At 41.2% G+C, this 27,077-nt stretch overlaps 1 protein-coding gene across 3 annotated transcripts in view; it reads left to right on the top strand.

Annotated features, from left to right (window-relative positions):
- The window catches only part of sgsm1a (small G protein signaling modulator 1a), a 48,624-nt gene that overhangs the window by 16,489 nt on the left and 5,058 nt on the right, over window positions 1-27,077 (top strand). Inside the window, exons 3-22 of one of the 3 annotated variants that reach the window (XM_015366370.2) lie at window positions 2,140-2,215; window positions 10,299-10,461; window positions 11,116-11,268; window positions 11,413-11,480; window positions 12,841-12,986; window positions 14,146-14,277; window positions 14,900-15,024; window positions 16,223-16,290; window positions 17,394-17,557; window positions 18,965-19,094; window positions 19,390-19,569; window positions 20,499-20,625; window positions 21,154-21,218; window positions 21,640-21,785; window positions 23,127-23,255; window positions 23,779-23,961; window positions 24,278-24,349; window positions 25,527-26,219; window positions 26,594-26,718; window positions 26,868-26,950. In XM_015366370.2, coding sequence (XP_015221856.2) covers window positions 2,140-2,215; window positions 10,299-10,461; window positions 11,116-11,268; window positions 11,413-11,480; window positions 12,841-12,986; window positions 14,146-14,277; window positions 14,900-15,024; window positions 16,223-16,290; window positions 17,394-17,557; window positions 18,965-19,094; window positions 19,390-19,569; window positions 20,499-20,625; window positions 21,154-21,218; window positions 21,640-21,785; window positions 23,127-23,255; window positions 23,779-23,961; window positions 24,278-24,349; window positions 25,527-26,219; window positions 26,594-26,718; window positions 26,868-26,950 — 3,028 coding nt within the window. The remainder of the gene's footprint in view (window positions 1-2,139; window positions 2,216-10,298; window positions 10,462-11,115; window positions 11,269-11,412; window positions 11,481-12,840; window positions 12,987-14,145; window positions 14,278-14,899; window positions 15,025-16,222; window positions 16,291-17,393; window positions 17,558-18,964; window positions 19,095-19,389; window positions 19,570-20,498; window positions 20,626-21,153; window positions 21,219-21,639; window positions 21,786-23,126; window positions 23,256-23,778; window positions 23,962-24,277; window positions 24,350-25,526; window positions 26,220-26,593; window positions 26,719-26,867; window positions 26,951-27,077) is intronic. The other 2 variants (XM_015366371.2, XM_006640331.3) reach the window with 2 other exon arrangements.

Genomic DNA, 27,077 nt, shown 5'->3' with positions numbered 1-27,077 from the left:
GCGGTTGATTCTGGACAAAAGGTCAGCTGACAAAAGATGATCAAAAGAGCATCCTATTGTGTATGTATAAGTCAAAAGGTTTGTCAAGGACACCTATAGACATTAAAGGTCAAGGTTTTTGCTGTTTAGGCATTAGGATAATTACTAATAAGCACAGGAAAAGTGATGATTGAATCTTTAAATTTTACCTATTTTTGAGGTTGGTACTCCTCAGTGGTGTATGTTGTGAATTAAATAGAAACATACGAAGTCTCAAACAGTCTAAAATGATAATTTATTATCTAAATAAGTCCTGCATTTTACCTATAGCTCAATGAAACTAGATCTTTACTTCATAGTGTTGGAGCCATACAAACAGAACTGCTCTTTTACACACCATTATCCATCCACAGACTGAATTCAGTTACATTTCTTTAGGACGTCTGTTACCAGAATGCACATCAAATGGGTATTTTTAATTGAAAAGAATGCAACTCCCCATCTTAAAAGCTTACTGATAAAGGGAAAATGTTGGCAGCTGTGGATGTAGAATTAGCATAAGTTTGAAGAGGGTTTTATTTTAAACTGGAAGCTGCAGCACAGCACCTAAAAAAGGATTCAATAGCAGTCTTAATGGAGGAAACACACATTTTTGCAGCTGAGCTGAAGTCATGTGTAGCCACAATTAATCGTGAATGCAATAGTCATGCTGGCTTTTGTGCTTTTATACAGAATTAAGAGCTGTAGTGCTGTGTGCTCTGGCTACTAGGGGAATAAAGTGAACAGACAGTATAAAAGTTTGCTATTGAAGATTTTAGGTGCAAGTGTAATGGGGCTCTGTGGTGCCGAGCAGGTTACAGATAGCGAAGTCACCTCCTTTGAAACCTAGACTGTGTAGAGTTCTCCCACAGCTGAAGAGCTGGTGTTGTGGAGTCTAGCTCTGAGCCCACCCTCAGGGATTGATTGAATCCTGACCAGGGCAGAGCAGGGCTGAATACATGTTTTGAATGTGAAAAGGAATTTTAAATGTTAGATGTTAGCTATACAGACAAAATCCTGACCTTGAAGGAATGCTGAAACATAAAATAACAGAGCTCAGGGGCAAGAAGAATCAGAATAGCTGTTCTGACTATATGGAAGTGTGGGCAAATGCTAACATTAAGCCCCTAACACCAACAGCTGGTGCCCTCGATGTCACATCCCATCACTTTAATTATGACTTCAAACCTGTCATCTCTTTCTCCTGTCTTGCCAGTTTGTTTTGTATCATTCCGACCTCCTCAAAGCTGTTTTTAGAGGAGCTGTTTTTCTGATAAACAGATTCATCGTGGTTAAATCATCAAGAAGATATTGTTTTCATTGTACTGAAGTGTTCTTGAATCTTTGAATTGGCTTCATCACTCTGCTCTCCTTCCTACTGATAGCTAATGTGTGGTGAGGGTACTGGCGCACTCTGGCTGCCATCGCATCATCTAGGTGGGTGTTTCACACTGGTGGTGGTGAAGGGGAGTCCCCATTACCTGTAAAGTGCTTTGAGTGGAGTGTCCAGAAAATAATTAAATAAGTATAAGGAATTATTGATTGATTGATACTTGTTACAACCCCAAAATTGGGCAGGAAGCCATTATGAAGTACGTTTATTGATGTGACTCATGTTACTGGAGGCAATCTGTAAGAGAATACTCATGCTTTTCCTTCAGAATTTGCTGGCACCGTGAAACTTTGCAAAAGGAGACATAAATTGGCACTGGAATGGATGGGTATTGATGATGTTCCATTAGGCAACCAGTACTCATCTTATCCTTTCACACTCTTTGATCTTGGGCATTTTCCAAGCCAGATTCCCTGTGTGGGATTTCAGGAGAATAATTAGTATTCCATTTTTCAGTAGAAGCTTTGTTGAAAAAAGACAAAAAGTGCACAAGCAAGCCTCAAACTCGAAAGTCCCAGCTTGAAATAAGACATTTTTGTAGGACAAGCGTGAAATCTCATTTGTTATTGACCCAAGACCTAAATCTAATTGTTCATATTGTTACATGTCTCCTACTTTTTGGAAGCACTTGAGATTTTAAACTGCACTGTCGTCCGTGTTTGAAAAGTACGACAAAGAAAACAAGAGAAAAACCTGCTGTTGATTGCTGATGGTGTTCTCTCCCTTAGGTGAAGCAGATTATGGAGGAGGCAGTGACCCGAAAGTTTGTACATGAGGACAGTAGTCACATCGTGTCCTTCTGTGGTGAGTCAAAATGAAGGTTCCTTATACACAACATGAAATGCCTACAAATTCTGGCAACTGTTTATTTATTCATTTCTCTTTTTGCATTATTTATTTGCGATGTCACCACTTACTGGATGAGCTCACACAGAGACCAAGATACGTCTCCTTTGTTTATCAAAGACGAGGGATTGTGAGAACCCTGTTTAAGCAATGCTATTTAGGTTTAGTCCCTGGCATGGGAGAAACTATAGAGGATGAGGGAGAACTCAGGTCTAAATGTATTTTACAGACTGCCTTAAAGGAGTCTTTATCCCATTGCTACAGGCTATGTGGTGACTAAAGGGATCAATTACCAGCCACTGAGGATGAATGAGACAGTTTTTAATCACTCTGCTCACTTGTTCATTTTGTACCACCCCTCATTTGATGTTTTTTCTACAGAAAATGTCAATGAGAGTGAATGAGACTGTGATGAGATTTGAATCACTCCTTGCCTCCAAAGCACAGTGAATTTAGCAAGTATGGGGGATGCAAATTGCTTTATTCTGTTAAAAGTCCATGTTAGGTAGAAAGTGAAAGCAGCATTCATGAACATGGATTACTGCAGATGATTACATCTATAAATTACTTCTGGTATTATGTAGCTTTGCAACACATTTGTGGAAGAGCCTACATGCTGATTTATTTTACTGAATTATTTGCAAGATTCAACAGGAAAGACAAGCTAATTAAACAGTAAACAAGTCCGTGCTAGCACTGACTTGAAGGACACAAGCATATGGCTGAATTCCAGTGGGGGCCTTCTGATGTTTTTATATAGTCACTTTGATTAGGGAACTGCTGTGGTGCTGATTAACATATGTTAAGTGTGTGGAGGGGAATGATCTGTACACGTGATATATGACTTGTAATCATCATGGAAAGAATTATAATTGATCAAATTTCGGACCCGACATAGTGATATGAGATCCTAAAGGATAATGTAGGAAAGATTACTGTGACTTCAATATGGATAAACCTTACAATCTGAACAAAATTCAGATCTACAAAATTCAAAGTGTTCCCTTACCTGCTAAAGGTATTCAGTCTACCCTCCTGTGGGAACATTATCCATGAATTTAACCTAATTCTGTTTTTAATGCTAAATGGATATAGACTAGCAGTGTAGCAGAGTACAACGACAACACTCCCTCCGAACGACAACACTCTGAATAAATAACTCACATCTGTGAGGAAAATGCTGAGCCTAAGCCAATAAGCCTGTCAGATATGAAACCAACACAAGACTTACATTAGAAGTAATGACACTGATAAGGTAATTGGTAACTAAAAATAAAGCTGCTGGTACTCAAACTTGTTTTTCATCACAAGCCTTTCTTTACTATGTAGTGACTTTGCTGCTTAAAATTTGTTTTCAAATCTGTTATAATAAAATTTCTAATAAAAGTTGTTTTATTATTTATAATAAAAGTTGTTTTGAAACGTTGTCTAAATATACAGTACGTCCCTTTAATTTGTAGAAATTCCAAAACCCAGGGTTCAACTCAATTTATCACTTACTGGACCAAATAAAAAAGAAGTTAAAAACTCACTTTGCAGGTTCGTTCCAAAACTGTTAATTGAAAAAAAGTAAGTAAACATGCTGTGTTCAATTTAAGCTTTGTGGTGTTAAGAATCTGGCTGTACGTTCCATGAGGTGCTACAGTCTGTATCTTTCCCATATATGACCTATGTCTGTTTGCTGTGTACTACTTTATGGTTAAAAGAACGATCACCTGCTGTAATTATGTTTAATAATGCTAATTGTTCTGTAATGGTGAGTTTTATTGAAACTTTCCTGATTTCCTGAATACCAGCTGATTATTTAAGATTTTCTTTTGTGGTAATTGTTTCCTTCTTGAAATATTAAGCACAGCTGGCCTTGGTGTACTATAGGCTCAGCATCGCTGAAATTATTCTCCATTCACTGTATCTGTGAAACACGATTATTCTACGTGGTTAAAAATAAGCAGAACAATACATTCATGAGGAATGACTAAGTGTGGGAGAAGTTAGAATCGTTTATTGGGATGTGAAGATTTGGCGTAACCTGCTTGGCTGAGAGCCAACCTCCCGGCCGTTGGACGGGGAGGATAGGACCCCCATGTGACCAATTGGGCAGCTGTAAAGGTGGAGAGGGGGTGGAGGAGGGATGCAGAAAAGGAACGAGGAAGAGGAGACGGTGACGTTTGATATAGATGGAGACAGGTTGCTTACGTCAGAATTAGTGGGAATTGCAGCAGCTGTGTCAAATGAGCTCGGCTGCCTTCATTCCTCCCGAACTTTCATTAAAAACTCCATTTGCGAAATGTCGTTGTGTGTTGGGAAGTAAAGTTATTTTCAACAGAAGTATTTTCACTTTTATTTCAGAGTTTTGAAAGGGTTTGCAGCAATGGAATGTTTGCATTTCTCTTACGAGTAAACTATATTCCTGTACTTAGCAATCATGTATGTTGAACTGTGATGATGATAACAACAACAACAATAATAAAATTTTGTTTTAAAAGTGTCTTTTCCAAACACAAGGAAGCTGTACATTATGATAAAGCACAAATTCACAAAAGTACAATAAAAGTAAAAGGAAAAATGACACAAGAACATACGGGATAGAATGTCCATTAGGATAATCAGACATACTGTAGGCCCTGGAGGTAGATTTTTAAAACCTGGTCTGGTGTGAGTTAGTCTAGCTGTGGGTTTTTGGAAATATTGCACATACCTGAGAAGAATGCTAGGGAGCTCATAGACCAAAGAATTACAGAAAGCATGCCTTGATGTTAAAAATGCATGAATCAGGCCCTCAACATCAGACACTGATAGAAATTGCCTAATGCGGGCAATATTCTTTAGGTGAAAAAAAATGTCTTAAGCATTTTTTTTTTACCTAAGGCCCAAAGATGTTATGTTGTGCTTGTGGAGATTAAGACTGAAAAAAAACAAAAAAATAAAACGGTGAATTGATTTGTTAAATGGGTTGGAATGTTCTTGAGGCCATGCTTGGCTGGAGTAAGAATCCTTGGGCAGGTAGGCTTCATGCCAGGGCTCTGTGACAGGGCTGTGTTCCTCCAGCCTGCTGCTGCTGTCACATGTCTCAGTAGTCCATAGTTCTAGGTCTCAGGTGGGCAGGTGCATACACAGCATATGACACTATTGACTCTGATGGATTAGTGAGGGGGAGGGGTTTTCATGGTTTGTTAATTTATTGCATCATATATTCATACTGGTGACTCTCTTGTGGGCATCTTCTCCAAATTATGTTTTATTAAAACCATCTTACACTCGGAGAGAGAGACGTGCTCACATTGCGTGACAGTGGTAAGGCCGAATGAGCTCAGCCAGGACCATTTTGTTTCAGATTTGGTTTTCTGAGCAGGACTGAACTGAATCTGATCAGTGGAAGTGTATTTTTCTGTTTTTTGTGAAAAGATTTGAGAAGAGTAATGATTGAATTTCAGTGCTTCAACAGCTAAAATACTTAAGAAGGCTTGGACTACACAATTATTGACCTGCCTGGAATTTGGGGAAAAAATGACTGTTGAAAAAATGTGAATTTTAAATATCAGAATATGAAGTTTCGAACACAAGACAACTCTACAAACAGATGGGGGCCTTTCAGCTCATCTTGATTTTTTGGTGATATTTTATTAGAACTTAACTGTAGTGTTCTGTGAACATAATAATGATGATTACTCTTCTGAAATGTGTACTTCAGGTTAGTCAACAGAGGGTCCTGTTTGGTATGAAGGCTTAGGAAACATAAAACATGTTTGATTCCTTGTTTTTCACTTTACAGGAATTAGAAGTCTCAAAACTTTTCTCAGTAATCTAAATGAACATTGCACAGGGAAGATACTTAACCATTCTGTTGATTGTAAATTGGAATTACTACCGCATCATTATGTACAAGAGAGCAAAAGTGAGATGAAATTCAGCATGGTTCAATTCAGTAAGTCTGAGCTGTTCATTGGTTACAATGTAGGTATTACAGACATCTACATTCAGATATCAGCAGGAGTGACTGCTAAGCATTTAACCTATGAATTGAAACATTTTATCTGATATTCTAATGCATCTCCCGGTACACTAATCCAAAGTAATGTTTTTAGTTAATGTTTTCACCTGAAAAAAGATTTCCTTGTCCTGCTTCTTGTGTACTTAACATGGCTCATCTCCTGATAATGCACTGTTTAGGCCTCCTATGCATAATATATGGATTCAAATTAAATTGGCTTTATGGTGCTTCCCTCCTTTAGGACATAAATAAAACAGCCCTGACAGCACACAGGGGAGTAATTAGCCCAGTGATCACTAGAATGTTTATAATGCCCTTGGAAGTCAAGGTTCACCTTCATTCCATTTGGAGGCATAATTAGCAGAAATGTCAAGAGCAGCTGTGTGACCTTTCACATCAGACTGCTGCATCTGCAAAAAGATGCCCTTTGCTGCGTAATAATGGTACATCACAGTCAATGCAAAGAGATACAGAACTAAGGAAATAAAAAATGACAAAGTACTACACACAAAGGGCAATCAATACACCATATTAGTAAACCATACAAATACATTCTTGACTCTTAAGAGTCCTATTTTTAATCCTGCCTTATTGGCAGAAAACCTTATAGTAATGAAGAATCCTAGAAGATAGGTTGAGCATGGAGTAGCACAAGTAAACAGACATACAGTATAGGTATGCTACAGAAATAGCAGCAAAGTCATAACTAGGAAGCGTTTAAGATGTGCTTTTCTGTGGTAATGACCTGGCACAGGCCTATTCAGGTAAAAAATGCCCCTTTAAATTCTGTTCCCTCTATCTTTGTTGAGATTCATTTCAATGTACTGTACTGGCATGTAACCTTTTTTGTGTATTGGAGTAAGTTTGGTAAAATGACCACAAATCATGCCACTGTCCTGTATTTTATAAGTCATGTTTAGAAATGCTCCCCATCAGAATGCTACTTTTGAAAACACGGTAAGATAAACCTTAAAGGCTTTTGTAATGAATCCCAGGGACTGGTCAAAAGAAAAGCTGTAGCTTCTTGCTAGTGTTTCATTGCAGTGTGTTTCTGTACTGCCAGGGAATCAGACATTGTTGCTGAAAGTGCTGGGAATACCAGAGTCCAAAACAGTCACAAACTCCACTATTGTCGTCTTGACAGTGAAAATCTGAAAGACCTGAGGACAAAGATAGTGGTGCGTGATTGCAAGCACATATATTTACCATACCAACATTAACCAAAAGAAAAATAATTGTGTTTTTAGAGATTTTATTTTTTAAACAATTCAAATTATTAAAGTAAAGGCACCTCATTGCTGTTGAAAACCCAGTGCAGTTGCAGAATCCAGTCAGGCTGGTGCAAAGCTGGCAAATTACAGGATCTCCTGGCAACGTCTCATTGCCTGGTGCTATTTTTAGTGTAGTTCTAGAGACCCCACCGAGCAGCACCTGCCCACTTGCCAATTCTGTCCGTAACCACAAGGCTTGAAATCACTCACTTTGGATTGCAGCTGGTAATGGGGGACAAATTGATTGCTGGCCATTATTATAACTGACATGATTGTTCTTTTCCAGGGGTTTCAGTAATAACTGTTTATTTAGAAGAAAATGCTTGTTCTTATTTGCTGTGTGAAGAGTTTAGATGAGGGCCTTATGGAAAAAGCATTCATCTCTTATCCTCAGCCTTATAGGAGGAGAAGATCTGTGTATCCTCAGCATTACAGAGAAAGCAGGAATCACTTATCCATAGCCTTTTCGAGAGAAGGCACCACTTTTTAGCCTCAGCCATGCTATTCTTGTTAAATAACTAAACACTGACTGAGCAATGAGGGCTCTAATCTCTTCCCAGGAGTGGAAAATATTTCTTAGTTTTTGCTATTCACCTTGTAGGTGAAAACAGTCCACCCAAACTATTTATGATTTATTCCCTTATTTCATTTTGCTTTTGGTCCCCATCAGTAGAAATAATCTAAAACGTTTTACTTCACCCTTAGTCGAAAACGCCTTATTAGATGTAAACTAAACAAAAGATGTGACAAGAGTAAGGCAGTTTGTTTCAGTATTATTGCTCTTCATTCGGGTAGTGTCTTCTACTTCATACAGAGTCCAATATCATTCCAAAACAACATATGCAGTATATACTGTGTGTTTACTATTTCATACATTACAAAAAGTATTTAACAAAGAACTTGCAATTTATTGTGAGACATAATTTAACATTAATATTGAAAATCAAAATTTAGACACAATAGAGTTTAAACAAAAATATATATTTTTATATCCAGTTTAATATATATCAGTTTTATTTCAAACCTTTGGAGAACAGTTAGAACATTTGCAAGTTATGAAAGGAGCACTCCATGATATCTGTTTGGAGACTGTGTCATTTAGCACTGATCTATTGATAAGGAAACGATAGCCTGATCAGACAAGAGTCACTCTTTTTTGTAGGTGATCTTTCGATAACTGCCAACAGCAAAAGAAGATTATGATCCATAATTGCACTGTTAATGTCTACACTGGCTTAAACAAACATCTGAAAAGACTATCGTTAAACAAACAGAAAAAGGTTTCTGTGCTATAATTAGATCCAGCAATACAACCTGTACCAATATGTAATCATTTATGTGATCCAATCATTGTAAACACACTGTTTAACTTAAAGCTTTTTTTCTTGATGGACTCTTGTTTGTTGCAGCTGCAGGAGTTTCAGATTGTATAAATGAACATTTTAGTCCTACAAACAGACCTGCGAGAAAACAGGGGAAACGGGAGAATATGAAAACATTTTAAAAACAAACTCTTAACTAGATGATGAAGGTGGTTAATGAGATAGAGAGGGAAAGGCCTGTCACAAAGGCTAGGCCTTTCCAGCACTCTGTCTTCCTCTCTTTACATACAGACCTATCACAGGAGCTCCATCATCCAGGGTTTCCATGACAACCTTAGCAGTCTGCACGACCTTATGCGTGCAGAGCAGGAAAGATTAGTCCTCTGAGAGAGCTCTGATATCAACATTGTACAGACTGTGCCAGGCAAAGCCTAGAGGAAGCGTGCCTGTGTGTGACGGACAGGGATTTATAAACAAATTAGCATTAATTAGCTGAAGGGAAACCAATTCTGTTTTTGCTAGGTAAAGGTATTCAACATCTTTTTCAGAGCTGAATATCAATGACTCCTTGGAAATAAGGGTGTTGTTTTTACAAATAGGACAGGGCGTGCCTTTTTGTAGTTTGAATGCAGTTTCCATTCTCGACTGATTTGCTAAGTGCTTGAACTATTATGTCAGTCCCTGCCCTTATTACAAGCTGGCATCAGGTAAATAGGGATATTAATTGGAAGGAGCAAATTATATAACTCTGGCACTTTGTCAGCAGGCATGTGTCACGTGTATGGGATGATTCCAGGAGTGGAGAGTTTATTACCACACCACATATGGCCAGCCATGTGGAGTCATGGTTTTCTTTACACACAAGGCTGTGACTGTCATCTTTATTTATGTACTGTATACATTTGAGTTTGACAGGGGCATCAAGTCTATGCTTTGGTATTGAAGGGTACAAGCTACCAAGTGGCTCAAAAACTAAAGGTGCTTATTCAGAGCACAGATTGAGTCATATTGTCTAGGCTTCATCGGCCTAAATCTGTGTCATGTAACTAGCCCACTATGACCAGGAATCCACAAGCAATGCTTCTCAGTTGGCAGAGGACATTGGATGGGATGCATGTTAGTCTACTGGGGGCTTGCAGCTTTTGACCAAAAGGTGAACTGGCAATGATGACAGCATACTCCTCCTCCAGTCAGTGCCAACTCACCCGTAAGGCACTGTGGAGCTGCTCTCAGAGGTGGGCAGGTCCCCACGTATAGTAGGAGAGTAATAAAGAGGGGCTGAATCTTAGAAAAAGCTTTTTTTTTTTTAATTGCAAACCAGGTGGCTGTGTAACAAGAAAAAAAGAAAAGCTGTCAGCCATTTGTCACGTCAGTCAATTTTTCAGCTCTTGTTGAATTGCGGCCAGGATGCTTTTGGGTCCCAGGACCCTGGTCTGATGTGATTTCTGTGTGTGCAGCTGCGGTGGAGGCGTGTGTCCTGCACGGGCTGAAGCGTCGAGCAGCCGGGTTCCTCCGGAGTAACAAGATCGCTGCCCTGTTCATGAAGGTGGGCAAGAGCTTTCCCCTGGCAGAGGAGCTCTGCAGGAAGGCCCAGGAGCTGGAGCAGATCATCGAGAACAAGTAACTCATGCCTGCGCCACTGTAAAGCTGCAGCACTTTACATGAACAGCTGCTTGATAGCAGACCCGCGGATAGCAAGGCTCTCTCTGTTTTGCATGGTTTTAATGAGTTATTGCATGACGTTGCACAATCCTATTCTCCAAGATATAATAAGAGGACAGAAGATAATTTAATAATCCATGATATCACATTATTCTTCATGTTGTTCATTCAATATCCAGATGATTGGGCTACAACATATGAGGACTAAATTCATTCACAGTGCTAGGGGTATTTGGTTGTAAGAGAGCAAGTTTGTGGCTGGTTCTGAAACTATTCCATTATTGTGTTTTTTCAAAAGAAAGTTCTAATATGCATTTAAACCAATGATCAAAAGAATCATGAGTCACAAAATTAATGCATTCACTGGAGAAAAGAAATATTAATTCAAATTCTTACCCTATACAGTTTGAACATTTTGTAGCATTTTATGGTAGATCTAATTGCTCTGTCAATTAATCCGTGTGAGACTTTGCTCTCATTGTGTGAACCCTTGACTAGAGGGATGGACAGATAAAGCACAAATCATTTATTGTCGTTGATCCACTGATCTTCAAATGACATTGAGAGCTCAGTCCTCCACAGCTTCTTCTGGTGTGGCTCTTGTCAATGCAGAAGGAACCAAGTCCCGCTGAACCACGAGAGTTCCAGGAAGCTGCAGAAGCTGCCCAGTATTTCTCCGCAGGCCGTCAAGCACCTGTGGATTCGCACTGCCCTCATTGAGAAGGTCCTCGACAAGATCGTGCTCTATCTTGTGGAGAATAGCAGGTGGGCGAGCCCAGGATGAGAAAACAGCAAACATTAAATGATAAGGCTGCATGATTTTTTGAAGACGGATAAAGCATTGCTAAGATTAGTTACAAGTGGCCAGATTTGTCGGCAGATAAATTGCATACTTGCTTTGTCCTTTAGTAAGTACTACGAGAAGGAGGCCGTGCTGATGGATCCTGTCGATGGGCCAATCCTTGCTTCCTTGTTAGGTAAGGTGAAGCAGCTTTATTTCCTCCTGATCTGTTCTGGGAAGAATCGTGAGAAAGATGCTGGCAGTCTCTTATAATAATGGAACAAGTAATAGGTTTATTCCATGCTGAAAAAAAGAAGAAAGAGAACACAACGTTTCGGCCGTGGAGCCTTCTTCAGGTGTCACACCTGAAGAAGGCTCCACGGCCGAAACGTTGTGTTCTCTTTCTTCTTTTTTTCAGCATGGAATAAACCTATTACTTGTTCCTTTGCAGCCTACGCATGCTGACGCAGCTACCCACCTGAACTCTTATAATAATAATTGCTTACACTTATATAGAGCTTTTCTGGACACGCCATTCAAAGCAATTTATAGGTAATGGGGATCCCATCAACCACCACCAATGTGCATCCCCACCTGGATGATGCGACGACAGCCATAGCGCACCAGTACGCTCACCACACATCAGTTATCAGTGGGGAGGAGAACAGAGTGATGAAGCCAATTCAGAGATGGGGATTATTGGGAGGCCATGATTGGTAAACATTAAATTATAAGGCTGCATGATTTTTTGAAGATGAATAAAGCATGTCGGCAGGTAAATTGCATACTTGCTTTACTTGCATACTTGCAGGTAAAGGGCAATTGGAAATTTGGCCAGGATGCCAGGGTAACACCCCTACTCTTTTTGAGAAACTCCCTGGGATTTTTAATGACCACAGAGAGTCAGGACCTGTTTTACGTCTCATCCAAAGAACTGTGCCTTTCAAAGTATAGTGTCCCCACTAGCACCTCTTCCAGCAGCAACCTTAGTTTTTTCAAGGAGTCTCCCATCCAGGTACTGACCAGGCTCAGACCTGCTGAGCTTCAGTGGGGCTGCCAGCTGTGAGCTGCAGAGTGAGCCATATCGGCAGCCCTGGGGGCGGTTTGGTGGCTCTGTGGCTAAGGATCTGGGTCTGTGGCTGGAAGGTTGCCGGTTCGTATCCCACGGCCGGCAATGGAATCCTACTCCCTTGGGCCCCTGAGCAAGGCCCTCAACCCCAGCTGCCCCAGGGCCGCCGTATAATTGGCTGACCCTGCGCCCTGACCCCAAGCTTCTCTCTCTGTCTGTGTGTCTCATGGAGAGCAAGTTGGGGTATGTGAAAAAGCAATTTCCTAATACAAGAAATTGTGTATGGCCAATAAAGTGATGTGATCTGATCTTATCTTATAAGAACTGGAGAGCTGTAGACAGACTGGTTAAGCCTGTCTACAGACACACACCTGGGGTGACAATTAGAGGTTGGGACTGAGGGGGTGGTGGAGGACAGGGGGCGTGGGAGTACGGAACGCAACAGAGCCCCCCATGGGAGTCACGCAGAGCTCGTTTGCTCCCGCAGTGGGTCCGTGTGCGCTGGAGTACACCAAGATGAAGACGGCGGATCACTTCTGGACAGACCCTTCTGCGGACGAGCTGGTCCAGAGGCACCGCATTCACAGTGCCCACTGCCGGCAGGACTCCCCTACGAAGCGTCCCGCGCTGTGTGTGAGTCTGGGAATAGGGGCAAGAGGGAGAGCCGCCATTTCTTAAAGAGCCCAGAAGATACGGACACACTGTGTCATCTATTGAGTTTTCCCTCTTTCTAACTACAGCTTGCATGGGGATGTAAACATTGCTCTTATTTGACTTGGCTGTTGTCTCAAGGATAACACGGGCACTTTGAAACCGAAAAGAGAATTGCTAATAGATTTTGATATTTTACTTTAGCATGGGAAACCTGCTTCAGCACTGTTTTGCAGGTGTGTTACAGAGGCCTGATGAATGACAAGGCAACGCAGAATGAGATTCTCTTGGCATTTTCTTCATATGACTGATACCTCCTTTGCTGAGAGGCTTTAATGAGGCTTTGATGCAGCAATGGAGCAGTAACAATACTGGCAATTACACCACCTCAATCTAACTTGCCCACATATGAAAACAGTTGTAAACATAATCTTACTGTAATTTTGATAATTCAGGCTTTAACTCTGTTTTCACATATCATATACTATAAGAAACATATAAACATATATCTCACACCTGAAGAAGGCTTCACAGCCAAAATATTGTGTTTTCTCTCTCCTCTTTTCAGCATGGAACAAACCTATTACTTGTTCCTTTGCATATCACATAGAATTTCACATATCTTATACTACAGTATAAGAAAATTCTACAAGAAGTATTTAATTTTAGGTCTTATTTACTGTCTCATATAATTTTATACTATCCATACTATTATTTACTATTACTACATACTACTATTTATACTATTTATTTTTACACAGTTCATAACTACTATCTTTTATCAGTTTGTCTACATAATTGCATGGCATTTGGATGCCAATTTTATCTCCAGATACAATTTGAACAGCAATACTATAGTTTTATAGATACAATGACAATATCAATATTCAGAACTTGGTTTGCTGCACTGAAAACAGTATGTCCTAGGAAGTGGTTTAGGTGTACAGAGCACTCAGAATACACACAAAACAGTGTTTTTTCCAGGCACAGTTCTTGACACACCAGCAAAAATCCAAAGGGAATACCTTCAAAAAGGTGTTAACCTGACAATCGAGTGACGCTAGGAAGCGGTGTGCTGCTTGCATGCACACAGTGACTCAAGGAGGGGTGGCACTAACGTGGATGGCATGCTTTTCTGTAGATCCAGAAGAGGCACTCCAGTGGGAGCATGGACGATCGCCCCTCAATGTCGGCTCGGGATTATGTGGAATCACTGCACCAGAATTCCAGAGCTACCCTGCTGTATGGCAAGAATAACGTCCTTGTGCAGCCGGTATGAGACATCTGCTTACCTGGACAGGCAGGACCCCTGTCTATAAAGCAAGGCTTCACTCCACTACAGTACTTCACTAGGAGCAATAAGCAGCTTAATTTGTACAGTGATCTGTCTTGTTATTATTTTAATAATTAAGTATCTGGAATCACAAAATTAAGCAATTAAGATTAATTAGAAGATTTGTCTATACATTAGAATAATGGTCCTCTATTTTAACTGTGCATTACCATTATCAATGGTACCATCCAATTCTGTCTTACCTAGCAGGTATGTTAATTCTAATTTAAAACTGTGTTTGTTCTTGTTAGGCTGCCTACTTTTATGACTTTAAAATTTCTAGGAGAATATTTTGGCCTACGTTTGGAAGCCCTTTCAAGCAAAGCGCCGACAGTTTATTTTAGACAGCAGTTTAAAGTTCAATTATCTGTAGCTGGTTGCAGTGTGCCAACATTAAAATCAATACCCCCACTGCTGCTGCTCTATCCTAGAAGTACTACTTGTCATTTTGTTCCAGTATTTATGCACAGAACAGCCACTGCCAGCTGTGAGTAAACAAGAAGAATTCTGGGCTTTTTTTGATGAGAAACCGTACCATTCTTGCTGTTCTCCTCTCTACCAGAGGGATGATATGGAGGCGATTCCTGGGTACCTGTCTCTTCACCAGACTGCAGACATCATGACTCTCAAGTGGACACCCAACCAGCTGATGAATGGCTCAGTTGGGGACTTGGATTACGAGAAAAGGTGAGAATCATATAGCCCTGAAATTGGAAAAAATATATTGTTCATAATGAATAAACAAAGCACCGCTATCATGAAAATGGGTATGTCACTCACCACATCAAAGATGTATTGTTTGTTCATTTTCAGTCCTGGAACTTGGTATAGGAACATAGTTTTTACTGTACAGAAATGTACTACTGTGATGGTTGTAACGAATATATTATCAAAACGGTTCTTTGGCTGTAGAAGCTTGTAGTGCATATCTTTTAGGGCACTACCTATACATAACACCTCCAAATGAGATGCAAATCTTTTTACTGCGGATTTCACAAACTCCTCAAGCTGTGGCAATGTGATTTGGAGCAATCCTGCTCCCAGAAAACTTAAGGATCCTTGCAGTATTTTATTTCTGCCTGCTAAATCATCTTGGGCTTAATATCCTGGAACGAACATTTCCAAGGAAGTGTTGTTAGCAATAACTATGAGGGCCACTCATGTCCTCATGGTGATGGTGATGGTTATGAGAAATTGTTTCATAGAGGAATCTATTAAAACTGGAGGACAGGAGTGGATTTTTAATGTTTTAATGTTTTCTTCTTAAAAAAAAGGTGCTGTATGCTTTTTACTGCATTGCATTAAAAATGTGAGTGGAAATATATCTCAGAAATACAGATACATGTATTTGAAATTGAAATTTCCTCGGTATAGATTAATTTATCCTGTTGATATGAAATAAACTGCAGTCTTTAAAGGGAAATTGTGAAAATCCAAAGGCCTATCAAGTGGGTTTTGCACATAACTATCTCTTCATTTTAGAGTATATTTAAGTATCATATTTCTGAGATTAAATGTATGTTATTAATTAAACAGCAGTGAAATAGCCATTATGTTTTTGTTCTAGACTTTGGAAAAAAAGATTTTAGATTGTCAGTTATCTTGTGCTTTTGTGAAACTGAAATTCCTTCTGACAGTGTGTTAGAATTCATTGAGAACATCAGCTATAGTTAGGTTTGCCTTTAGTTCTCCAGTGCTCTGACACCTTCAGTTTAAATACAGTACTGTTCCTAGGTGACAAATGCATTAAAAAAAATGTTGATGCAGTTGCACTGAAGGAAAATGTCCTCATCAGAGTTTCAGCTGCTTTTCAAAGATCTCTTTGCCTTCCAGGTAACTAGTGTGGCTCTCTCTGTAATAATATCTTTGATGTTGTCTCTTTCAGCGTCTACTGGGACTATGCCATGACGATCCGTCTGGAAGAGATTGTCTATTTGCACTGTCACCAGCAGGGTATGGCCTTTAGATCACAGTGCGTCTCTGCATCAGATCCTGCGTGTTTCTAAGCTTAATTGCATTCATTAAATTTGTCTCCTTAACTAGTTTTACATAAAATGTATCATGATTTTTTTCAGCAGCAGCTAATTTCGTCATTTGAAATGAAAATTTCCTGGCGTCTGTTTCCTTGATCCATTCTCAATGCAGACTTTATTTTTTTTCTCTCACATTCATCAGAGGCAGCATGCCGTTTAATGTTTAGATTTATCACCTTTGAAATTAGAAGCGCTGTTAAAGTGTAAAATGCAAAATGACAACCAGAATCTACTTTACTGAAGATCTACAGTTTTGCCATGGGAATACTGCACTTTCGCACATTTACTGTAATTCTTTTATCGTCTGACCCAATAAAATTGGACAGACAGAATACCTTTGTGATTTGGTATTGCCTGCCTGACCTGTCAGAGCTAGATTATTCCTGAGTGCATCTTGTGTATTGAACAAAGGGCCCCTGAATCCAGTCATGACAGGCACTTTAGATGGAGAAGAATCATGCAGGAGAAATTGTTCATTTATCCTGTGACATGGTTTCGAGTTTGCTTGCATGCAGCAGTTTACCTCTAGTACAATTTCATTTGTTATCTGGAGAATAAGAGCAGATATTCTGTGATGCAGAGCAGTGTTTAATTATCATACTAGCAATGTCTACCCCCTCATTCTAAGTTAACAGAGTGAACTAGAGAACTGTGATCGATTTTTCTTTGTTGATAATGAGTTTTGAAAGCACCAATTTAAATAAATTCTTCACCCGATCAGTATTCAGAAAATGCGGTAAACAATCACTTGTGAATTGCCTTTCATGTTTTTTTTCTTGTTTAAGCAGTGCACCTTTCAAGCTTATTCCGGATAATTGCCAGGTGGTTACAGATGTAGGCCTTCTTCAGGGATTTCCCTGCAGATTGATGTTTCAAATATTCTGGAATCTGGAAAGATTCACAAGGGGGGAGTGGAAGCTGAAATCAGTTGTGACGGCGTTCACAGAGGGGTGTTTTATGGCGATGGCGTGTTTCCACGTGGAGGTGCCTGTGATGACGGGTGCTGTTTTTTTTTTTCCCCAGTCGACAGCGGTGGAACAGTGGTGTTGGTGAGCCAGGATGGAATCCAGAGACCCCCCCTGCGTTTCCCCAGAGGGGGGCACCTCCTGCAGTTCCTGTCCTGTCTGGAGAATGGGCTACTTCCCCACGGGCAGCTTGACCCCCCACTCTGGTCGCAGAGAGGAAAGGTAAGGTAGCTAGAGGCTGGCTGTGAAGCTGATATGACCTGCAGTGTTCTGAAACAGTCCTGTGCTGTTCAGAACTATAATGGAGGTTGGATAAGTATTGTAACAACCGCGGGTTTCGGTACAGAATGGAGCAGGCATGGGACTCGGGACATGGGGTTGAGCAACACATTTATTAACTCGAACCAGGAAAGGTACACACACAGGGACAGGGATTACAGCACTGCACCTTCACTAACACACACACGAGGGGAAGAGGCTGTCTCCCAGCCTCCGCCCCGCTATATACAGTTCCGTAGTCCCACCCCACGTGGTGCTACAGTATGTTTAAATATAGCTGGATTGTCCAAATCTTCAGTTTGATCCCTGACATTAGCTTCATTTATTCTGGAAACATGGGTTGAGGCTATCTTGCTTTAAGGTAGCTAGTGCCAAAACACTGCTAAACACAATCTCTGCATGAAGCTCAGCTTATGTGTTAATGTACTGGGGATAGAACAGCATCTATTGTTCTGAGTTAAACGGGTTTTGCTTCCAGGTCAATTATGAGACGAACAATACAGGAGTTTTTGCTGTTTTGTGGATCAGTGAAGTGTGGAAGTTCACTGCATTACAGATATTTCTGCTGCATCAGAGTAATAACAAAGATATTGGAAAAAAAATATCTTAAAGAGAGGCCTCAACTCTGAGATGGGATTTGTTTGATGAAGCCTATCACCGCTAAAGAAAGTGAGAGAGAACAAATTCCTAGAGGGGTTCAGTGTCATGATGAAAGGCCTGTTACTTTCTAAGAGAGAACATGAAGCCTTATCCCAAGAGCTTTGTCATTCACATTATTCTTTTCTGAAATAGTTCTGTATTTTTTTTGACCATATCCCATTGTTAATGATAGTTGAAACCACTGCAGTAGTGACAGCACACTAGGGTATATGGGCAGGAAAGCAGTGCTCCTCTGGTGGAGCTCAGGATAAAATATATTGTTTTGGAAAGACCTTCCTTTCTTCAATGAATGTGTACTGTTTTTATAAAGTCTTTATAAACCTTTTTAAAATGCTGATTATATGTAAATCAATCATTTATCATGACAAATGTAGTGTTTTCAACACCTGGTGAAATGCACCTGTCTTCTTGTAGTTTCTGCAGAAACATCTGTGTGTCTGTATTGTAAGTGAGATTTTTATGGATGCTGTTGACAACCATAACCTTTGGTTAACAGAAGAAAATGAAAAGAAATACAATGCTTTGATGAAGGAGAAACACATCGCTCACAAAAGGTTTTGACTACAAGAAATTGTTTTGTTAAAAAAAAGTGTCTTCAAATTAAAACTCACTGGAGAAAATCCAGTGTCAAGACATTTTAGAAAAACATTTCCAGAACTAATGAATGATGGCAAAAAACTGTTTTGTCAGGGAAAGGTATTCCCCAAACTTCGAAAGAGAAGCCCCCAAGGGTCCTCAGAGTCTGTCTCGGACAAAGAGGAAGATGAAGCTACCGATTACGTGTTTCGGATTCTGTTCCCCGGAAGTCAGTCTGAGTTTGGTAAGTAAATTTGAGAACGAATTCAATGTGGCAGTGCGGAAGAAGCTACTAAAAAGGCAAGCTGTTGCTGTTTTTCAGTTCACATACTGCATCAATGTACAGGTATGAGCATCCAGAATGAAAACTCCATTTCTTATATTTTGGTCCTGTATCTTCAGATTTTTTCCTTGCATTTAAGATGTTCATTTAGTTTTCGCTCTCCAGCCCCATGTTCATTGTTTAAATGTTCGTTCTTGCCACTGCGCCCTGTTTTTGTGTTACAGGCCACTCATCTTTCTCTCTTCCCCACCTCCAGTGACCATTACTTCCTCTTCCTGCCCCCCCTCCGGTGGTGCACCTCTGCCCCTGTCCCGCTCCCTCTCCCTGCGGCTGCCCAGACGAACACCTCCGTGGGCCCCCGCGGGCCGGTCCCTGGTCATCCCCAAACGCTCCTCCAGTTTCCCAGGAACCCCCCTGGGCCGGACCCAGCGTGGCCGTAATGTTGTCTTTGTCACCTTTTGCCGAAAGGCAGCACTTTCCCTGGCTGCTTCAGCTGCCTGTCCCTGGCTGTGTTCTCTCGCCAGCTCTCTCCACATGACCCCTCCTGGGCACCTTTGAATCATCATCCGCCTTGGCACTGCACGTTCTCCTTAACTCTGCTCATTGATTTCTGACCTTAAATGACTAATCAAGGGCTCATCTTCAATAAAGGGGCGTCAGAATAATAATTTATCTTCTGGACGAGGGTTTTTGCAAGTCATGTGGAAATTTACTTGATTTAAGACAGAAAAGAAAAGGCTGTATCTTGTGTTTCTGGGCAGATTCCCCAACTCTGCTGACAAATGGCAAACTTTCATCAACAGCTGTACATATGGAGGACGTTTATCCAGTTCAATACACAGGCACACTGTGTTCATTCATGCTTTTGGGATCTTTTACTTGGGTCCTACAGCCATACAGCAGTCTATCCAATGTAAGCACTACCTTGCTTGTAAAAGCCAGGTATTGCTTGAACTGGAAGGTGACCGAGTGAGTATCACTGGCATACTACAGTGTTATACATTGTAATTCACATTTATTCAAACAAAGCATGGGCTTTGAAACAGCTTTAAATTTGCTTAACCAATACAATGATGGAGTCACACCAAGAAAATATTATAGCGCAGCTCTCACTGGATTTAATATCCTGACTCACCTCACAGACTGATAAGGCTATGGGATTCTTGAAAAGCATGAGCTAACGTTTCTTAATCGGCTTTGATGAGATTCAGCTTGATTTATCCTTCTTGTCTATCGTGATTATTGCCAGCAGTGACGGATGAGAATTGTTTTTCTCAGCTTGCGGTTTTGGAAAGGGGTGTATTGCTGAGAACGTGTCCAGTTAAAGTATGTCCTGTATTAACAAGGCTGTGGCATTCGGATCAGTTCCACAGGACCTCATGGAGCAGGCGCCTGCCATGTGGCACCCTACTGCCAGGAAGTCCTCCTGCTCCTCTTGTTCACAAAGTGCCTCTTCGGACGGCGGGCCCCTGAACGGCTGCAACCATGAGAGGTAAAGTAGCAATCTGTATTCCCAGAGAACGCTGCTCTTAATCCAGCACAGTCATTGGAATTCAATTATTGTTGTTTTCATGTACCTACTGTGTAGATGCTGTATTATTTCTGCCAATGCACTACACCTGCTCCATATTTCTTCAAACAGGGACATTTGACATTATACATCTGTCTTACACTTGCATCACTGAATACCAAGCATGCTTTTCCTACGGCTTATATATAAATACAGGATATAAATATATATGTCAATGAATTAACCTCTGGTATTTAATAGACCTACCGTACAGTACATGATCAGTCGATTCCAATTAAAAGGCTGGAGTGCGGGAGGGAATTTAAACTGAACACCACAAAATTATTTGTGGTTTCTAATTATCAGTCCGAATTCCTGGAGAAACACAAGCGTGGGTTCTAAACAAATCTAGATATAATCTTAATGATATTTTCAGTGCTGAGTAATATCTTGTGAAAGGACTGTGAACTGCACAGCGTGCGTGGTGAAAGACATATATTGTGTTTACAGGGCTCCCCTGAAGCTGCTCTGTGACAACATGAAGTATCAGATCATTTCCCGGGCTTTCTATGGCTGTATGTAAACATTCCCCTTTTCCTTCTGCCTCACATCCACGCTGAGCCACTAAAATAATGTGAGCCTTTAAAGGCTTGACAGACACCTGTTTGCTTAATTGCCTTTCCCCAGAGATACGCAGTGTCTTGCAATGAAATACTGAAGTAATATCAGCAGCTGATAAAAAATGCTCAAGGACTTTTGTAGAAAAATATTGATAGAAAGAATCAACTGGTGATGAATCTAATATTTCATATACATACACATGCTTATTAAAGCTCATTTTTCTTCACCATTTTTGCAGAATGCTTATGAAACGTCATGTCAGAGCAGGCTGTGGTAGAAAGAAAATTACATTCTGCATTGTGCTTTAAGAGGCGTGTAAGCAGTGACTTTTCATGAAGATGGTATTATTGCTATCATCTTATCTCTGCCATCTAGGGCTGGCGTATTGCCGACATCTGTCCACTGTGAGAACCCACCTATCTGCTCTGGTCAACCACACCATCGTGGACCCGGATGTCCCACAGGACGCCAGGGGTGGGCTGACTGCTGAGATCTGGCAGAAATACCTTCAGGACTGTACAGTAAGATCCAGTCACTATCACGTGGGAGTCCCTCACCTCCATCATTTTAACCATCCCTTTTATAATTTTAGGATAAATCCAGCAAAAGTAAACAGCTAATTAATCAACTGTTATCACTGGGAATGGAGAAGGTCTGCACCCTCCACTCGGACTTACAAAGCAAATAGCAGATGCCCAAATCATCTTAAACAAAACTATCCACTTATAAGGGTGTGCATTTTGTTACAGTATTTTTTTGCTCATCAGAATATTTATATTGAAACACCTCTGGTATAAACAGGCAGAGATGTATTTTTCTGTTTAGTATTTTTTTTTAACTACTCTCAATATATATCTTTTTGATGCACAAAGTATTATTTATTGAATAGGTTTTGATATAAGAGGAGCCTTTTGATGGGTAGCAGTGAAATTCCATTCTGATTTTACTTTAAATGTATGGCACTGTCCTGCAATCTGTGAAGATGGCACTGAGGTTGCTAGGCTGGCCAAGCACAGCTGGTACTGGGTTTGTCAGAGCTGGTGAGGACTTCCAAAGGGGCCACCCACAGTGATTCCTGTGGATGATCAAACAGGATTAGTGGTTGTCAGTGCCTTTCTTGTTCTCCTTTGATGCTCAAGCCCTGCTGTCCCTATTCTGGCTCACTGAGACCACAGTGGACCACCACTGTTGCTGCATTACCTACAGTAGGAAGACATTATGTGCATGAGGTTGGAGAGCAAGACATAGTAGCAGGATGGCTTGAATGAGAATTGGCTGGTCTACATTTGTAACAGGGAAAACAAAAATAATTGTATGTTCAATGCTTTAAACAAGTCACTTCTAAATAGAAGGAATAAATATAAACTTATTGATTCATTTATGACTACAATAATAAATAGAAAAGAGCATTCGTCCTTAACTAATGGCCTTAACTTTTTGGCCTTAACATGTCTTCAGCTTGTCATTCTTGGATAGGTTAAATTGTATGTTGTTTGTTTTTTTTTAATGACATTGCAGTAAGTAAGACCTCTAAACAGGTGTCTTGTACTGTTCAGCTGTTTTAGATTTTAATTAACACTCAAGGGAACATTGCAGGGAGTAAATAGAGGTACCTGCCTTTCATCATGCTGCTTTGATAGATATAACCAACTAGAGCCTTTATATTTGAAGGATTTCTTTAATGTGTACATTTTCTGAACGGGAAAAAAAGTATTTCCTGTTACATCTGTGTGTTCATCCAAACATTTCAGACTGTAAACGCCAGGTCCGTGTTTCTGGAATCAGAAGAGCACGAGTTACAGTCTGTGTGTCCGTGTGAACCCCTGGCACGCTGTCCTTTCACAGCCTCTGTCTCCTCATAGGCCTACGAGGAGCAGGAACTGCTGAGGCTGGTGTATTTCGGGGGAGTCGAGCCCTCGCTCCGTAAGGAGGTGTGGCCATTCCTGCTGGGACACTACCAATTTGGGATGTCCGAGAAGGAGAGGAAAGAGGTATGTGTGTCTGGGTGCATTTGTGAATGCAGAAGGTCTCTGTTTAAATTGTCTTTTCATTACATTTGCCAGAAGGGACTGCACACATTCTTTTTCTGTTTCTCTAAACTCTTGACCAGCTAAACCGTAGTGGCATTTACTTTTGGAATCTTGATATAACCCCACCTCTGTTTTAAGGGATGTTTCACCTCTGATATTTGTCAACCAGGTTTTGTATTCTTGCATTTAGTATGACTTACAATATGTGTTCACTGGTTGCCCGATCTCTTTCTCTGATCTTTCTTGTCGTGATATAGTCCCAACGAATAAAAGTTTGCAAAGGGGGGGTCCTGAAACCTTGCACTCTTAAATGGATTTCTTTACTTGGCCCTTTGAGAACTAGAAATCTGTTCCAGTTTTGAAAAGGCACAGTGAAATCCTGGCATCGCAGTTTTGTGTGGCTGTCCGTTTGCCCTGCGCTGGCTTTCCCGAGTGGCGAGCGCGCGGGGCAGCCCCTGTACGGACTGTGCTGTGCCTGTGGCAGGTAGATGACCAGGTGCGCGCCTGCTACGAGCAGACCATGAGCGAGTGGCTGGGCTGTGAGGCCATCGTCCGGCAGCGGGAGAAAGAGCAGCATGCGGTGGCCTTGGCGAAGTGCTCCTCCGGAGCCAGCCTGGACAGCCAGATCCAGAAGATGATGCACAGAGACTCCACCGTCAGCAACGAGGTGAGAGAAGCCTGGGCTGGGCGTTGCTTTGGCAACAGGTCTCCCCAACCCAGGCTCCAGAGTACCTGCCATTCACACTGCAGATAGTGCAGATGATAGTCTCTGGAAAAATAAACTGGCTTTCTGAGAATTGCTCAGGTGTCTCAGGTATTTTTCTGTATGTTCTGTGTTAGGAAAAGCACACTTCTCTGTGTGGGAAGGTCTGTTATTACCTTTGGAGTGGATTTTGAAAGGGTGTTTAAAACAGAAAATCCTGTGTCCTTCCTGTCTCCCTGTGTATTTTCCCTCCCCTTCGCTGTCGCCACGGCTGTGCCAGTCTTCCCAGAGCTGCAGTTCAGACAGACACAGCCACGCGCAGCTGCAGAGCGACTCCAGCAGCAGCACACAGGTACCCCTTCCCCACTGCTGCCCTGCTCAGCTTTGCCGTTGCCACGCTTGACCGGACCCAGGCAGAGTCTATACATGCGTGTTTTGCCAACGTGATTGTGAGCTGGGTAAACAGTGTAACACCCTGCCATTTACAGCTCAGGCAGTTGTCATGACGTTAGGGTCTAGTGGTTTCTAGAGTTTCACACTGAGCTCACTATCATTCTCTGTAATGCCATTGCATGTAAATGGTGCTGCCTGTGTGTATACATTGTAATTTCATTTAACTGCCAGCTACTACAGATATTGTATGTCTGAAGTGTACAGATATATTGTACACTATTCCATCTGTAGCCTTACCATCCTGTCGCTGTGCTCTGGCCCAGCTGTTGGTGGTGCTCCCATATTTCTGCTAAAACATTACTTTTCTTGGACTTTCTGATTTTTTTTTTCCCATTCATTTACAAATCTGTAGGTATTTTCAACCAGTTTTTGCTTTGCTTCATGTAAATGTAAATGTAATAATGTGGTAGAAACATAATTGTTTTATATAACTTACATCTAGACTGTTAAACTTGCTGAAGAACAATTCCAGCTGGCATTCCATAGCAGGATGAAAATGGAAGATATTGAATAGCAATTTCCTCTGTGGACCCTGCAGTGTGTCTACTGGAGTGTCCTGATCTATTATCTATGGCATTTATCTGTACAGCTGTATTCCCTGTCTCATGTCCTGTTGATAGTGTTAGTAGTCCGTGAAATTTAATTACTCTTCTAGAGTCACCAGTACCAACTTGTTTGCTTCTAAACTGTGCACTGTGAGAAAAGGCTTGATAGGTTTATTCCTCTTAGAAGAATAGAAGAGAAGACAATGTTATCTTTCTTTCCAGTGCTGGAATAAAGGCTAACCACTTTATTAGTATTAACTTCTTCTTTTATCATTTATGCAATTTTATTTAAATCAACTGTAAATAAAAAACAAAACTCCAGTTCAATGTGATGTCATTTACTATGAACATAGTTGAGATTGTTTTAGAAAAAAAAAAATATTGCTCATGTAAACTGGCAGAAATCTGTGAAACAAAGTGACCCTTGAAGTGATATAATGGACAGCGAGGTCTTCAGTGAGGACTTGTTTTTCCCTGAAGTCCCACGTGTCCCCACTGAGCCAGGTGTTTACTACCGGGTTGTTGTTTCAGGTGTTTGAGTCCGTGGAAGAGGTGGAGCAGATTGAGATGGAACCAAAGGGAGAGGAGGCCAAACAAGCAACAAAAGTACCCAATGGGGTCGTACCCAATGGCACCTGTTCCCCAGATTCTGGACACCCTTCCTCCCGCAATTTCTCCATCACATCCGGCTTCTCTGACCGCAGCCTGAGCACCGAGGACAGCGCTGGTGCCGAATCCACAGCCAAAACCTCCGGCCAGCCCCAGCCTCCGCATCCCGGCTCGGCCAAACCCGCTCAGCAAGTGGTAGACCCCCCCAGCGTGAAAGCCCCAGCCCAGGGCCCTGAGGAGGAGCCCCGGGAGCAGGCTGCAGCCACGGCTGAGGATCAGGGGCTGGAAGAAGCTCTACCTCCCGTTACCAAAGCAAGGGAGTCAGCCTCAGCTGAGGACAGTATGGTTGCCAAGGAAACCTCGGAGGAGTTACTGTCGGCTATTGAGCTGCCCTTGGGGGATGACTTGGGCACAGGGGGAGTGGTTGGCCCACTGGTGCTGGAGATGCAGGTGGACGAGGAGGCGGAGAAGCAAAGCCTGGTGGGCAGTGAGGATGCCCTGTCAGAAGAACCAGAAATGGAGAGCCTTTTCCCCCAGTTTGACTCTCTGGCCGTTGGTGGAGAAGCCAAACCTGATGCCACCTCCCCAGTCTCATCCATTGGGACTACCTATTCTGTAAGTGCACAGGGTTTTTAGAAGTGTACTGCACATTAAGTAAATAGCTAGAAGACATTAGTTGATATTTTCAGTACAGAAGAAGCCAAACTCCCATAATGAATGTGGTTAATATTATTAACTGGGTCATGGATCCATAGGCAGATACAATATAAACAGAAAGGCCACAAAAAGAAGATAACAAGAACAGCAGGGCAGTAGAAAACCTTTTTTGCCTTGCGTTGTTTTTTCTCTGTTTTCTGAAATGTGATTTCTTACAAGCTTCCCTTCAGCTGGATTGTAGTTTTCCTACAGTTTAAGTTAATATATATTGCACAATTGTTGACAAATATTTATGTCTGGCAGTAATTCATTTTCCTCTTACTTTGTTGTAGCAAGAGCTGCTGGATATGTACACAGTGAACCTGCATCGCATTGAGAAAGATGTCCAGCGCTGTGACAGGAACTACTGGTACTTCACTCCCACCAACCTGGAGAAACTGCGCAACATTATGTGCAGGTAACTCCTACAAAGGGAAGACACCCCTTTTCTCATTAATCTGAAGAAAACACACAGACCTCATGCACTTTCAGCTAGTATTTGACTAGAAAAGACAAATTTCTTCCACTGCCTTCTGATCAGTGTCCTGTATCATTGTTTTTTTGCAGTTACATCTGGCAGCACCTAGAAATCGGGTATGTACAGGGCATGTGTGACCTTCTGGCTCCACTTCTAGTGATACTAGATGATGGTGAGTTCACTGGGATCAATGTGCTGATGATATACAATCTTTGTATTTTTCAGAGTAATTTAGGGAGTAATCCTAGCTGAATGCCTTTTTTCAGGATATAGTGTAGGGCGCAGATTATAAAAATACA

The sequence above is a fragment of the Lepisosteus oculatus genome, chromosome 22, assembly GCF_040954835.1.
Source record: "Lepisosteus oculatus isolate fLepOcu1 chromosome 22, fLepOcu1.hap2, whole genome shotgun sequence".
In the NCBI taxonomy this organism is placed as follows: Eukaryota; Metazoa; Chordata; class Actinopteri; order Semionotiformes; family Lepisosteidae; genus Lepisosteus; species Lepisosteus oculatus.
Note: the sequence above shows the minus strand (reverse complement) of the source record. Positions and strands in the feature narration are given on the sequence as shown.